Raw genomic sequence first — 17,138 nt, 5'->3', positions numbered from 1 at the left:
TTCACAAGTCCCACGTAAAATTTTACCACTTTCAGAATTTATCATAACCTGGACAGAGTAGCTAGTTTTTGTGCGTTTATTTGACTTTCCAAACAATAAATATTTCGAGACGTGATGGAATCAAAAATATCTGTGACATGATTTGCTGTACTGTAATCTAAAATGTTTGAATCATTTTCTTCATCGTCATCACAAGAATTATAATTTTCTTTCTCTACTATGAAAGATGGAATAAAGATAAAGAAGAAAAAGTTACGTAAAGAATAAGTCTTGATATTTAGCCTTAGTCCGGTTCTGGCAGTTAAGGTTGACCCAGCCCTGGCATTTTAGTACGGCCCAATCTTGGTCCATCTTTATTACTCCAGAGTATTACCAAGACTGGGCCAAGCCTGGCTTACAAGCTTGGCCCAGAGTTCTACATAGTTGGGCCAAGTCTGGGCAAAGCTTGTGCCCAGGCTTGGTAACCCCGTAATTGCAAGTTATTTGGATTGTGTTCGGTTGTTTACTAAATGTTCGCTTAAATAAAAGTGTCTGTTCAAACACAATAAATTTTAAGCGAGTGTTCCTTCCTCTGATAGTAATAACAGCTTGAAAACGACGAAGCATGCTTTGGATCAAATTTCGGATCACATTCTGACTAAGACTGTCTCATTTCCGCATCCACGATGTCCCGATGTCTACGACCCCCCATCTCATTCGAAATGTGGTCAATGGGAGTTAAATCTGGACGGCGAGCAGGCCAAAATTTTGCGCGATTTGAACTTATTCAAGGTAACTATCCACCAAGCAGTGTGTATGTCTGCTAGCTTCTCCAACATTTCCAGAGCCCTAGTTCAGCTTTTATGTTGGTTGGGATAAGGTATTTCGAATAAAAATATATAACGATGACCAATTTTTTCCAAATGTTTACAAATCCACTGAAAACGTTCACTATTGATGGCTGCCGAACAAATACTAAACAACATGGCGTCTTCAAACTTGAAATTGTAGTGCAAACCTCGTATATATATATATATATATATATATATATATATATATATATATAAACTTTTAATTATTCAATATTAGAGTCAATATTTCATCACTAGAGACTTAATTGGTTTCGGTGATTCGAATGTGATTTTCAACATGTGAATTAACGAAATCGAAAAAGATTTGAGGAAATAATCACATTGCACTGCACCTTTTATAATTCAACGTTTTGTAACAATTTTTCAATATCAATTTTTGTGATTCTTTTTCCACAGAAAAAACTATCGCACAAAAACTTGGCAACATCGCTCCGTTACGTTACAAGATAAGCCATAATCGATGCTTCTGTTTGCGTTCTATCATTTCCGGTTAGTTTCGGCAAAATGGCCATGTCAAATTTTGTGCGTTGTACCGTATTTTTATAAATGATATTTACGTACATTTATGCAAAACTATGATTATACTTTTACTTAGACGTAAACGAGTATTAGAAGCATGGATAAGTTTACAAATTTCTTTATGTTTACCGTTTATCAAACCATAGAATTCGTGTATGCTAAGAGTTCACTACTGATGGCTGCCGAACAAATACTAAACAACATGGCGTCTTCAAACTTGAAATTGTAGTACAAACCTCGTATATATATAAACTTTTAATTATTCAATATTAGAGTACAACCGAAAACAATATTTCATTATAGAGACTTAATTAACTATCGATTTTTTACGAAAAATTGGTTTCGGTGATTCGAATGTGATTTTCCACATGTGAATTAACGAAATCGAAAAAGATTTGAGGAAATAATCACATTAATGATCGAAAGTACTAACAAACAAAATAAATGTTACAATAATTATTTCCCATTAACCAATAATAAAAAATTAATTAATATATATTTAGAAAACGTCCGGTTTGTAACATGTCATTGTTTATAAAATTAATTAATATACGATTTATCACAGTAGATTGTTATTATATAATAAAGACGACAGGGCCACTCTCTTTTTATTTAGACATTCTTTCGCCTTCTTTCAAAGTATCATTAATCATTACGAAGCTAATAAAAATCTTTCAGTATATCAAAAATATCATGCGCGATCATAATACATTTTTAAATATTACTGTAATTACATAAACCAATAAATTTTAATTGATTAATTTACATAAATAAATTTTAAATATGTAATAAACGACATAGAAACTGTGCCTTGCAATAAACATGTTCACTATACTTGAAAAATTCAATAGATTAGTTCCTTTCATTCCACTTCTTCGATTCCACCAGGAAAACTGACATGTGGGATTCCCATAGCCTACCCGCTAAACCGCCATCTTCTGTCATATCCATCAAACCAGGAACTGTGCTGATATTGAGTCCGGAGGTCAGCAGAACCGTCTAGAATGGGCAAAAAGCTGAGAAAGCGGTTCTGCAGCAAGTGGAAACGATATGAATTCGGGAATTTTCGAATCGATTGAGATTTCAAATAATTTACTATCCAGCTCTAATTTCCGGCGCCGTTTTCGCTACTAAAGCGTCACTTTAATATGCTGAGATGCTTCTCCACATACTACTTCCATGAATCTCTTTGTAAATGTCTGTTCTGCATCATCTGTATCTTTTTTATGGTACGTACATTCCCTAATTAGCATCAACAGTGGTATACCTTATACCAGAGCTGTTACGTGAATACCACCGGTGTTTTATTAACTTTGAAAAGTAACTAAATGGTTTCAAATCATTCAAGTGGAAGTTAGAGGGACAGAAAAGTTATTTTGACTTGATCCCATCAGTTACCACAGATACCACTAGATTATAACTGCAAAGAAACTACTTCAAAGTGGATATATTTGGAAGCAATGATATTTATACAAAAAAATGACGTCGCCTTTATATCAAGCCACCTTCTGAAACGTTCGGCATCATACTTGATACGTGGATATGATCCTAAAACGTGATTTGAACGTGGTAACCACCCATTTCTGTGGCTATTCCGATGGTTGCCTATTTCCGAGCAGTTTCTTTGTATCTTATTACGCCCGAAAGGTAACGGGGATCCACCAGCTTTCTTTAGTACTTCCGCTTCATTAGATATTAATCCTTTCTATTTATTCAACATATCTGTCTTCTATATTGCAATGGATCTTATTACCGACTTATTCGTTCTAATTTTAGTCTTTCTTTTTAATATTTTATGATGGTTCTTATACCAATCTGAAGATATCGTTTTAATTTGTCTTCAATATCTAATTTTCCTGGTTTTTTTCACTTTCTACTTTTATTTTGAAACGAGGGTCAAAGTAAAACGATCTTGCAATGTCAGTTCGAGCACCACATCGATGTTTTCTGGTACAACAGCCGATTTTGGACGAACTTCAACCTGTAGCGAAATGCGAATTTCCAAAAGTCGAAGCGAGTTGATTGGCGCATCCCCGTTGATTTAATCAACGTCGCAAGTTATGAAAAAGCATCGCGTTCCATTTTTTTGACAAAGACGAATATTTCAGATATTTGTAAACTGCTTACAGAGCACTCGTATGACATTGAGTACGTTCACCATTAAAAGTGTCAAACTTCATGATGACAATGTCAGATTTGACATATTCACTTCAGTGTTGCCATACCTCAAAAACTAAGTAGCAACCATGTTATTATTAGTTTCAATACCAACCTGTAGCGATATGCGAATTTCCAAAAGTCGAAGCGAGTTGATTGGCGCATCGCCGTTGATTTAATCAACGTCGCAAGTTATGAAAAAGCATCACGTTCCATTTTTTTGACAAAGACGAATATTTCAGATATTTGTAAACTGCTTACAGAGCACTCGTATGACATTGAGTACGTTCACCATTAAAAGTGTCAAATTTCATGATGACATTGTCAGATTTGACATATTCACTTCAGTGTTGCCATACCTCAAAAACTAAGTAGCAACCATGTTATTATTAGTTTCAATACCAACCTGTAGCGATATGCGAATTTCCAAAAGTCGAAGCGAGTTGATTGGCGCATCGCCGTTGATTTAATCAACGTCGCAAATTATGAAAAAGCATCGCGTTCCATTTTTTTGACAAAGACGAATATTTCAGATATTTGTAAACTGCTTACAGAGCACTCGTATGACATTGAGTACGTTCACCATTAAAAGTGTCAAATTTCATGATGACATTGTCAGATTTGACATATTCACTTCAGTGTTGCCATACCTCAAAAACTAAGTAGCAACCATGTTATTATTAGTTTCAATACCAACCTGTAGCGATATGCGAATTTCCAAAAGTCGAAGCGAGTTGATTGGCGCATCGCCGTTGATTTAATCAACGTCGCAAGTTATGAAAAAGCATCGCGTTCCATTTTTTTGACAAAGACGAATATTTCAGGTATTTGTAAACTGCTTACAGAGCACTCGTATGACATTGAGTACGTTCACCATTAAAAGTGTCAAACTTCATGATGACATTGTCAGATTTGACATATTCACTTCAGTGTTGCCATACCTCAAAAACTAAGTAGCAACCATGTTATTATTAGTTTCAATACCAACCTGTAGCGATATGCGAATTTCCAAAAGTCGAAGCGAGTTGATTGGCGCATCGCCGTTGATTTAATCAACGTCGCAAATTATGAAAAAGCATCGCGTTCCATTTTTTTGACAAAGACGAATATTTCAGATATTTGTAAACTGCTTACAGAGCACTCGTATGACATTGAGTACGTTCACCATTAAAAGTGTCAAATTTCATGATGACATTGTCAGATTTGACATATTCACTTCAGTGTTGCCATACCTCAAAAACTAAGTAGCAACCATGTTATTATTAGTTTCAATACCAACCTGTAGCGATATGCGAATTTCCAAAAGTCGAAGCGAGTTGATTGGCGCATCGCCGTTGATTTAATCAACGTCGCAAATTATGAAAAAGCATCGCGTTCCATTTTTTTGACAAAGACGAATATTTCAGATATTTGTAAACTGCTTACAGAGCACTCGTATGACATTGAGTACGTTCACCATTAAAAGTGTCAAACTTCATGATGACAATGTCAGATTTGACATATTCACTTCAGTGTTGCCATACCTCAAAAACTAAGTAGCAACCATGTTATTATTAGTTTCAATACCAACCTGTAGCGATATGCGAATTTCCAAAAGTCGAAGCGAGTTGATTGGCGCATCGCCGTTGATTTAATCAACGTCGCAAGTTATGAAAAAGCATCGCGTTCCATTTTTTTGACAAAGACGAATATTTCAGATATTTGTAAACTGCTTACAGAGCACTCGTATGACATTGAGTACGTTCACCATTAAAAGTGTCAAATTTCATGATGACATTGTCAGATTTGACATATTCACTTCAGTGTTGCCATACCTCAAAAACTAAGTAGCAACCATGTTATTATTAGTTTCAATACCAACCTGTAGCGATATGCGAATTTCCAAAAGTCGAAGCGAGTTGATTGGCGCATCGCCGTTGATTTAATCAACGTCGCAAGTTATGAAAAAGCATCGCGTTCCATTTTTTTGACAAAGACGAATATTTCAGGTATTTGTAAACAACTTACAGAGCACTCGTATGACATTGAATACGTTCACCATTAAAAGTGTCAAACTTCATGATGACATTGTCAGATTTGACATATTCACTTCAGTGTTGCCATACCTTTCAATACCCATACAAAGAGGCCTTTTTTCTCCCGATTTTATAAATATAGTTTTGACTTCCAATATACCGCAAATTATTTTTCATATAGTAATAAATTAAAGTCATGTAATTTAATAAAAAAATATTTGTAAGGTCATTTATAACATCTTATAAATACGGAAGAAATCAAGGAGAGTTTATGATTAACGTCTATTAATTCTGTTTAAGGACTTTGTAACTGTTTAATAGGTATTTTGATCACAAATACTTTATAAATAAAAGGGTATTTCATCATTTGTAATTTTCTATAATGATCAATTCATTCTAAACGGATCTGTGCCTGTGGCAAATCATTTTACTTCAAGTTTTTTCCTGTTGTTCATTATTTGAACGAAAATAAAACAAAACTGGAATTTTATCTAGTTATAAACTTACGCATGATCGTTTTTATGGGCTTTATTTCAAGATTAGAATTGATTGTATGCACTTTATAATATTAATTCAACTAAATATTGAAATTATACAATTTTTGATTAAAATCTACCCTTTTAACTACATAAGTCAATCTAAATGTATAATTCTTCAACAATTTCATTTCGCAAATTCTAAATTATCACTCCAAATAAGACATGGGGAATCTTGTAATTAAAAAATGTCTGTAAGTCCGGTTCTGCTCAACCGATTTTCATAAACTTTATGTTGTTTGAAAGGCCTTTTGTCCAGCAATACAAATTATGTAATTTAATTAGCAACGTGAATGAATTTTACAAGTAAACTAACATTAGAAGAATGAAAACCGCATGTCAATATCTTTTTTCTGGACCGAGAAATTTCTTACGCCAAAATCTGAATGTTCCAGATTTTGTTAACAAGTTAGATAATTGCAACTGTCTAGTAATAGTCGAGTAGTCGAACTAAAATTCTTAAAATAATTTCCACGTGTATCTCGCGGCAGTTATTACTTGCCCGCCAGGTATATTTCTAGTAAAACCACTCTCTACAGTCCGAAAAAGTCAGATCTGGTATATTCGTATATTTACTTATTAATTTATATTTTGTTTTGTTGGTGTAACTTAAATTACGAAGAGTAACCTGAACCTACACCATCTTCGACAGATCTCCCCTAGTGTGAAAGTACACTTTCCATCGTATATCGATGAACTTATGTCAATAGAAAATAAATTCATTTAAAGGTTTTTCAAGATTCTCCCATTTATATTATTATGTACAAAAAATTTATTATCGATTATTTATAACTAGAAAGTTGTATGCAATAAACAAATAAAAATTTTTATTTAAACATGTTTAGGAAGATAATTTCGATAAATTAATGATAAATGGAAACAATAATATTAAACAATTGTTAATTTACTACTGCACCTTTTATAATTCAGCGTTTTGTAACAATTTTTCAACATCAATTTTTACGATTCTTTTTCCACAGAAAAAACTATCTCGCAAAAACTTGGCAACATCGCTCCGTTACGTTACAAGATAAGCCATAATCGATGCTTGTGATTGCGCTCTATCATTTCCCGTTAGTTTTAGCAAAATGGCCATGTCAAATTTTGTGCGCTGTACCATATTTTTATAAATGATATTTACGTACATTTAGGCAAAACTATGATTATACTTTTACATAGACGTAAACGAGTATTAGAAACATGGATAAGTTTACAAATTTCTTTATGTTTGACGTTTATCAAACCATAGAATTCGTGTATGCTAAGAGTGTCAAATATTCGCCGTGTATGCAATAACAGTATCAATAACTACTTAACATTCAATAACTTTTTGCTTCTTAGAGCTTTTTATATGTTTCGTTTTGATTTAAGAACCTTTTTGATAAAATATTTGTTTTAAAAAACTGGTAAAAAAATCAAGTTGATTTATCGGGAGTAACTACATAACCACAGAATTTAAGCAGCGTTCAGAACATTTCTAGTAACACACAAATCATCTAACCTAACCTAACCATACAATTTGTGTATATTTCATTGACACAATGTCTAAATATTATTACGAAGGCATATCGGTATCTAAAATCTATTTCAAAAATATTTAATTACAATTTAATGTATTTGAATAGATTTCGTAACATCGGATTGTATTAAGTCTTGATCTGCATTAACGTAATTAATTAAATCAAGATGCGTGATGAACAACAAATTTCTTAACAGTGTTACAAGAAAGGGAAGAAAACTAATATTGAAATAATATCGGATGTGAAGATCGAAGATTTCAGCAATCGTTACACAGGCTAATTGCGGTAACAGCAAAAAGTGGTTTACAATACGTTCTCTTCCCACTAAGATCTTTAACACAAACGCCAGGACCGGATTCAGAACGAACTTTCAATATTTCTTGAATATTGTATAATTTTTTGAATTACTATTTCATTTCGATACAAAATAATAATAATAAAAAATAATTAAAATTAATCATTATATAGAAAGATATTTACGATTTTGTTTTCTTTTTAAAGTTTTGTTAATACAACTAATACTAAGATTAGGTTATGTGATCAAAAAATGCTAGGGAACCTAACACTGGAAGGTAAATGCTATTCATTGACTTTAAATAAGCATTCGACAGAGTGAAAAGAACAATTATAAAGGGCATGAGACAACTAAAAGTGTTAAAAATATTGGTGAAAAAGCGAACATAGATTCTAGAGGGAACAGAAATAAAGAAATAGCCCTTCAATAAATGTTTGGAGGAGGAAACAACCCCAAAATTATGGAACAATGCAACTATTGGGCATTAGTATTCGTCGACTATGAAAAGGCAATTGAATTGTGAGATAATTGATGGACGGACGATTTAAAAATGATTAGAATAAGAAGTTGTAGCATATGCTGATGATTTAAGTGAGAAATCGAAAAAAAGTTGAGGAAATATTAAAAAAAATGTGTGAAAAGTAATAAGTCAGAGTAGCAAAATGAAAATATTGCAGCGAATTATTCAGAGTATTCCTCTTAGTGTAAGTGATCAACATAAATATTAGGATTCATATTTGAAATGTAGATTCCTTATATTTTTGGTAACTAGACGACTCAAGAAAGGTAGAAGTGATAAGTTTTAATGTCCCCGTAAGGATACAGGACTGAAAAAAGAGAAAACACAAATTTCGTAACTGGAAAATTTAAATAATTAATCGAAATAGTGTTGTGGCTGTTTTATACAATTTTTCAGAAATTCGTTCACTTTTTTCCAAAAATTTTTTGACATTCCTTGAAAACGCAGGTAATTTTTCTCTACGTACTATAAATTTTTCGAAAATTTACGAAAAAAAGGATTTTTCGACAATGTTTCTACAACCTTATTGGACGAATTAAAAAATTAATATGAAAAAATGAAAAATTCCACGTGTTGAAAACTTCACGAGACCACGTAACTTTCAACAAACTACTAATTATGTCTTAAGCTGAATACGTCTATGTAAGAGGGATCCACAGAAGAGATTGTAATAATTTACCGCAATTAACTTTAAATTTGATAGATGGGGGGATGGAAATGAACTAATGTTTGAGGGCTAGTGGAAAGGGAGGGGATCAAGGCTCGACTGTTTCGAATATATATATGTCCATAAAGCCAATTGGGAATCATACCAAGTTAGTTCCATTTTTTGGACTAAACATGAAGGTAAATAAATAAAAAAAAAACATAAGTGATTATCAGTTAATTAAATATTATTTTCGATTCTAGGCTTTTGTTTGTTTGTTGGTGATAGCTGCTGCGGCCAGCTACGTGCAAGGTTAGTAGAAATAAAAATTTTTTTAACAATCTTTTCGAATATTTATATATATTTTTGTGTTACACATATTTCAATTGAATAGAAAACAACAATTAGAATAATTAATAATAAACGTAAAATTATTTACATTTTTTTGACTCGTTTTATTTTATTTCTTATTTCAAAAACGGGGAATTGATTTGGATTCGCTTTATTATTCATTTATTAACGAAGATATTTAGATTATAATGTGCTTCAGTACAAAATTCAAATAAAAAAATTTTGAACAAAAATAATTTTCGTCAATTCAAACATATATCTGTCAAATTTATCGGTTTTACACAGTAATATCTATCAAACACACGTTGATTATTGAATAGGAGTGTATTTATTTCCTAAAAACTCTTCCGCATTAGTATAATACTATATTTTGTCCACGACACATGTACTAGAAAAATTTTAGAAATTAGTACATAAATAATCATACACAAATTCGATTTTTATCATTATTATATGAATTTTTCTTTTAATATATTCCAATTGATTCAATATATGTACGTTGTATGTAAAAAAATCAGTCAGAACGCCTGGTGCAATCCAAACCCGAAAAAATTCGACAAAACCTGAATTTTTAGAACTTAGAATTTAAATATTCATAGACAAATTTGAATTATATCATTTTCTATGGAATTTTTCTTTTAATATATTCCAATTGATTCAATATTTGTACGATGTATGTCAAAAAATCAGTCAGAACGCCTGGTGCAACCCTAAATAATTCGAATTCCAAAAAATGCCACATAAACTGAATTTTTTGAACTTGGTATATAAATCTTCCTAGATAAATTTGAATTATATTATTTTCTATGGAATTTTTCTTTTAATACATTCCAATTGATTCAATATATGTACGATGTATGTCAAAAAATCAGTCAGTATGTAGGGTGCAACCCCAACCCGAAAAAATTCGACAAAACCTGAATTTTTAGAACTTAGTATTTAAATATTAAATATAAAACTCTGCCTTAGATGTATGGATGAACCATTATTTGTTTACTTTTATATTTCCATTGTTATTTCTTTTTAAATTTCATATCGTTACCGTTTTTGTTGATAGACACTTTTTCACTAACCTACTGACTATTTCATTCTAAATAATACTCTAGACAACAAAAGCCCTACAATAATGAGTCGATAATGTTTCTAGCTGCTAGTTTAAATGGTACAAAATAACAAATCAGTATGAAAATGACAAGAAGAAACTATTATTTCGAAAATTATGCTCATGAGAAAAAAAGAGGCTACAAAGACTAATTTTATAACATACAAATGTTCAAAATTTCAATTTAGCCTATTAGTTTTAATACAAGAACTGAGTACGAAGAAGCTGATCCCATTTTTAAATATTTCAGAAAATATTTACGACAACGTAAATAAATACTAGAAAAAAAATAGTCAATAAAGATTAGAATTAGTATATATAAAAAATAAATGATAATTGAAAGGTTTGAGATGAATTATATGATATTTTCACTACATCTTAGATGTTATACGTCTCCGGATCATTGATGACATTTTTATAACACAGTTATGTACCATCCTTTTGACTGCTAGTATTATTTTATCTATAATCCATAAGAAAGCGTTTATGTACACCCTCCTACATCAACAATAGTTCCATAATTTGCTGTTGCTCTCCTAATAGCATTAATGCAATTTTATTACAATAAGATACTTTTTCAATTCCAATACAGCCATGCTATTTATTAATATAAAATATTACGTAATGTACTTTTACTATTAGGCAATATTTAATATTAGTTTAATGGAGATTTTAATCTATTACAACTTTTTTACTTTCTATTAGGATTCTACAATGAAACCATACGAAAATGAAAACAACATAGCCTCATAATATAATTTGTTTGTTTTATCTTCCACATATTCAACGAAAACATCAGAGTCAAAATTTAAGATATATAATCGTAGATTTATGAAAATATGTGAGTTATAACCAATAGTTGAATACTAAACGATTTTAATTAATTCTGATAGTTGTTCATCAATAAAATTAACTGTAAAGTTTGAACAGGTAGTAAACTAAAAATGTCGGATTGAATAGGAGTTAAACGTTTATATTTGACATTACCTACAATTTTCAACTCCATAAATAAGTTTGTCCTCATACCTTTTAGCTATCAGTTGGTTATGAGTTATGACTGCAACCTTAACACGCTCATGTTTGATACATTTAATTGGAAAAAGTGAAAATTATTGTCAAAGAACTTCCGTAATTTGACCATAAAATAGACACAAATAAACTTATTTTCAGTTGTATTAGTTTATTAGTAACAATACGTAACAACTATAACACAAAAAAACAATTAAAACTAACCGGGTATAATATGAGAACATTGATTGTTTACCTAACGGCCGCCATTTTAACGTAGATCAGCTGTCAATAAATGTCATTGAAATAGTGAGTACGTTCCACTCAACAATTTTGGTATTGAAACCATAGATATAGTAATTACTATGTCTATGATTGAAACAAATTTAAGCAGTGGAACGAAACGAACATAAATATAAGTTTCATATCTATGGTTCCAAAGGAAGTAGTCGATTTTATCACAAACTCACAAACGCAAATATGAACATCTCCCAAGGTATCAGATCTGAACTATTTATTTCTGATATCTCCAATTTCTTTCCTATACATAATAGTAGTTTGTATTTTCATTCAAATATTTCAAACAGCTTTTTCAGTAACTGTCATTTGTGTCTTATTCTTCATAATTATGTTACCGGGGAGTGTCAAATGTTACTGAAGACACACACCCAATCCAAACTCGAGCTTCCTTTAACTCTATGCAAATTTTCCAATGGGATCATTGCTTTCCTTTTTACTTTCATGGGTTTTGTGAAAGTATCCGGCTATTCTAGTCGTTTCTTGGAATACTACCATAAAATTTACTATTTTTTTTTAGTTCTGATTGTCCCTTTTGTATTATTTGTCTTTAATGCTTGTCGTAGTCCAACTGTTTTTTCTGCCTTCTGTAATCTTCCTTGGTTTATAGTGCGTCAGCTTTCTAAATTGGATATTGAAGCTCCTCAACTGTAAAATCTTCAAGAATATTCACGATTTATTTTATATAATTAATTTCAGGTGGCTTCCTTAGCGGAGGAGGCGGCGGTTGGTCCGGCGGTGGCGGTGGTAGCGGAGGCTGGTCCAGCGGCGGTGGCGGCGGCGGCTGGAAATCTGGCGGCGGTGGCGGCGGCTGGTCCAGCGGCGGAGGAGGAGGTGGTTACGGAGGCGGTGGTGGTTATGGAGGCGGCGGTGGCGGAAGCACCGTAAAGATCATTAAAATCTTAGTCCCAAGCGGCGGCGGCGGCGGCGGCGGAGGATACGGCGGTGGTGGAAGCGGATGGAAATCTGGTGGTGGATGGTCCAGCGGAGGCGGTAATGGTGGATGGTCTAGCGGCGGCGGCGGCGGTGGATGGCAAAGCGGAGGAGGTGGTTGGTCTAGCGGAGGAGGTGGAAGCGGATGGAAATCAGGTAAAATGACGTTTTGAATAATTATTTATACAAATGTTGGAATTATTTTTTATGTTTTTCAGGAGGAGGTGGAGGTGGTGGTTGGTGGTAAACCGTCTAAATTTACCTAAAATATTACCAGCAACCTTGCAATTCACCGATTTAGAGATAAAATAATGAATACAAATGTGATCACTGCCGAAATAAATTCATATCACCATTTTTGTACATAAATGCTGTAAATGATTGTAAATTTTCTTTTAAGTATTTTCTTAATAAATTGAAGAAAAAAATTAATTTTTTTTATTATATTCTGTATTCTATAAACCAGAGGAGGATGCAAAAAATTAGTGACTCCTTAGGAAGGAAGTGAGGTTAGGTTATAACCGAAAGGTAAACCTTTAAAGGAATAAAAACAAATTAAGAACTTGGAGGAAAATAACTAACCAAGAACTGAAGATCTATATAAATACCCATAAGTAACAAGATTCATAAGAGGACAATCATTTAAATGGTTGGAGTATATTAAAAGAAGTGAAAAAATAAGAGAAAGGCAAAAGATCAGACGGATATTAGAGATGCAAAATGGAATTTGAGTAGTGCGATAGTTCATATTCACAACAGATAATATGGAAGTTTTAATTGATGACCGAGTCGTATTTATATAGTACAAGGCCCAGATTCGTCCATCTTTGGAATATCGCTCGCATATTTGGTGTTCGATTCAATACAGAAGACTTGTAGGCGACCCAGAGTTGACCAAAAACTTGGAGCATACAAGAAATGACACTGTTTTACCTCGGCAGATGCTCTATCGAGCTGTCCAGCATAATTCCACCTAGAGCAGTATCTGCAAGACCTACTCGATTGATAGACATTGGTTCATGAACGCAGAGTTCGCTTGTAGTCTGAGAACCTCGATTTTTTGGGTCTCCTTTTTGTATTTCCCGAACACTACGACCTACAGCAGTTCAGGATCAATATCCACAGGCATCTCCACACTGCAGGTACCACTAGAACTGCTTGAATGTAGAAGGATTTAACAAAATGAAATGGTGACTGTCTTTGTACGAGGATTGATCCTTTTGCTGCGCCATTTACCATTTCGTCTGGAAAGACGAAGTTTTTGATGATGATTTTATTGTAAGCCGACAAAGGCCAGACAAACAAACACCATGTACAGTACCAAAGAATCTCAAAATAAAATTTGTTTACTTGGGAAATTCCAAAGTTTCATTCTTAAGGTTCGTTCCAGCCAATCGAAAAACCGTATTTGGTACGGTGAAGATTACGTGTTCCGTCCGACTTAGGTATAGTTTGTGAACCGTTTCCGGAACGATCTTTCCGATACGAGCAAGTGTTATCCGTGCGTATCCGGATATTGCCTAGAAAATATCATTTGAACGCTTCCGATAACCGTTTCAAGAACGGTCCAGATTAGCAGATCGAAACAAAACCGTGCACCACGATATAAAATGATCGAAGAAGGCGATGAATGTGCGGAATACGCAGTGCGAGGTAGCAGATCGGTCGAGGCGAGCACGAACAACAAACGTACGACGTGTAAGCGCCTTAATGCACGTCGAAACTCGCTCGAGCGAACAACTCAAATGGCACCAAGATATCGCATTATGATCCCAATGTCAGATTTGACATATTCACAACAGGATTGCCAAGTATCGATCCTCGTAGTAGCAGATGAAACGAATATTAACCGCTAAACTTAAGTTTAACTTAAGATTTCGCGACGAGAAGATTCTATACAAAAAATGGTTTCCACCACCGTGTTTCAAGTGTATAGAAATCGCGTGTGTCGTAAAAGAAACGAATTTTGAATGGATTGAGGATATCCAAATACAATTGCTGGAATACTTGGAAAAGACTAATGATTTTCATTTATAAATACGTCAGGGTCGAGGTAGAATGATCAGTTTTCGTATTACTCAAAATTTATAAGAGATTGGGTATTTAGAAAAACGTATTTTACTTACTTTCATATCAAAAAAACAAGTACGAGGTCTGGCTATTAAATAACGAGACTGGTTACGAAAAAGGGTTTTATTATTAAAATTATTCTACATTCGAATGCTACCTTTCATTTTTTTTTCATTGTTTGAAACAGTCTTCTTTGGTGAGGGTCGTTTTTTGCTTTACAGCTTCCATCGACTCAAATCGGGTCTCTTTCAAAGCAGATCTTCCAAGGAAATCTGAGCAGACCCGTTGACGCAAGCACAGACTTTTGTCATGTCTAAAATTTTTCTAACCGTTTCTTTATCGGCGTTTACAGCCTTGGCAATCATCCGGATGCTCATTCGAAGATCTGCACGCACAATTTGGTTGATTTTGGTCACTGTTTCCGGAGCTGGGGCGACCTGAGCGCTGGTCATTTTCAGTGCGTCACTAAATCGCTTACATCACTCAAAAACACGCGCACGAGATAAAGAATCGTCCCCATAGACCTCTTACAACCTCGTATAAATTATTTTGGACTATTCAATGTTTTGTTATTAGAAATCTGACTACATAAGCGGCAAACAATTAATCACATTAATTTATTAAATTACGTAAAATTATTTTACACATTTAAGGAGTATAGATACCGCTACGTTTCCCCCAAATCACTAATACGAAATATAGAAATTAGCGATGGTATTTTGTGTCTATAGTAAAAGCGCATTTCTGCACGAATGTAAATTGTTGCCCAAGGCGTTAGGCCGAGGCCAACAAGCATCGAAGTCCGATAATATTCTTACTACGAGATACACAGATAAAAATAATTTTCTAATAATATAATAGTAATAGATTATTTGATGTTACTATAAACATCGTAAAAATTCCAGACGCGTAATCAGTTTTCTTTTGCTACAGGGTGTCGTTTCATATCTTTTAGACTTTAGGGAGTAGTTCAAATGTACAAAACCAAAACCGCTTCAATACTTAAGAAAAGCAGCAAGATCTGATGATCTACCGTCAGAAATTATCGAATTCATAATTGACGATAATTTTTCTTTGTTAGAAAAAGTTACATCGAGAGTAAGTTTCCCTTAGCCTGGCTAATATCCACTTTCAGTCGAAACATAGTAAAACTAACATCAGAAACATTCATTTCGGCTTTAGGAATGGAATAGGGACAAAAGAAACTCTATTCAGTATCCGTGTGCTGGTTCAGAACTACCGAGACGTACAAAAGGATGTCTTTCTCTGGTTTATTGCTCACGAAAAATCCTTTAACAAGGTTCAACATCACAAATCGATCAAAGTAATATGAAAAATGGATGTAGACGAAGGCGATACAAAATGTATGCAAAATTTCTACTGGTACCAAACCGCCCACGTGACAATAGATGAAAAGATTTTCTCCTGAATATAAATACCAGGAAAACAGCCTATTCAATTGGTTCAAACGTATTGATCTCGATAGAAATATTTTGAAACACACTAAAGCCATAACCAATTAGACATATTTTTTTTTATTTGTCTATCTCGAAACTTGCAACCCTCGTATAATCCTGAGATATGGTCTACGGCCGTTATTAGTTGCTCACCCCGTACATTAAATAATCGATAATTATGGTTCTTATGATGGTTTATATTTCTTTTGAAAAACATTTACACCATTTACACATTTTCCCTTCATTCTCCATTCCATTTACTCTTGTTTTATTTCGTTGATTTATAATAAGTTTTCTAACCTAACATAATCATTTTCATTTTTCAAAATAGTCTTATTATAAGTACATATATATATATATATATATATATATATATATATATATATATATATATATATATATATATATATATATATATTTAATGTGTTTATATTGATAAGTGCTGACATCTTCAGTTTGAGGTCGGAAACTTTTCAGACAATCCTCGTACATATCTGTAGATTTTGCCGTACTTTAGTGCTTTTATATCCTCTATCACCATTGTGACGTTATTATTCTTGCCATTTTGTCTCTTGTTCTAATTATTTTTGTACATTTCTCAATTGAAAAGCCTATTCTAATATTTTAGTTGAAACTTTTCACTGTATTTATGATTGAGGTTAGATAATCTTCGTTTTTATCGTCCATATACATATAAGACCACCTGGAATCTTTTACCCTGAAGTCTCTAGTTTTAAGGATTTGTCTCTTCAAGACTCTTAGATGTTAAAAATGTTCTACTTGAAATGAGTCTTATTGGAAATACCATTTTAGCCTGGCGATTTATTATTATCATAATTATTATAAAAACATAGTTATGTT

At 33.0% G+C, this 17,138-nt stretch overlaps 1 protein-coding gene across 1 annotated transcript; it reads left to right on the top strand.

The window, feature by feature from the left end:
- The first annotated feature begins 7,601 nt into the window (after positions 1-7,601).
- Positions 7,602-12,997, top strand: LOC130450817 (loricrin-like). Its single transcript, XM_056789462.1, has 4 exons — positions 7,602-9,259; positions 9,323-9,371; positions 12,517-12,906; positions 12,969-12,997. The coding sequence occupies exons 1-4, from the start codon at positions 9,197-9,199 to the stop codon at positions 12,995-12,997; spliced, it is 531 nt and encodes a 176-aa protein (XP_056645440.1). The 5' UTR covers positions 7,602-9,196.
- Positions 12,998-17,138: the final 4,141 nt, after the last annotated feature.

Source organism: Diorhabda sublineata, chromosome 1 (assembly GCF_026230105.1).
Source record: "Diorhabda sublineata isolate icDioSubl1.1 chromosome 1, icDioSubl1.1, whole genome shotgun sequence".
In the NCBI taxonomy this organism is placed as follows: Eukaryota; Metazoa; Arthropoda; class Insecta; order Coleoptera; family Chrysomelidae; genus Diorhabda; species Diorhabda sublineata.
The sequence above is the reverse complement of the archived record's forward strand: the minus strand, read 5'-3'. Positions and strand labels throughout refer to the sequence as shown.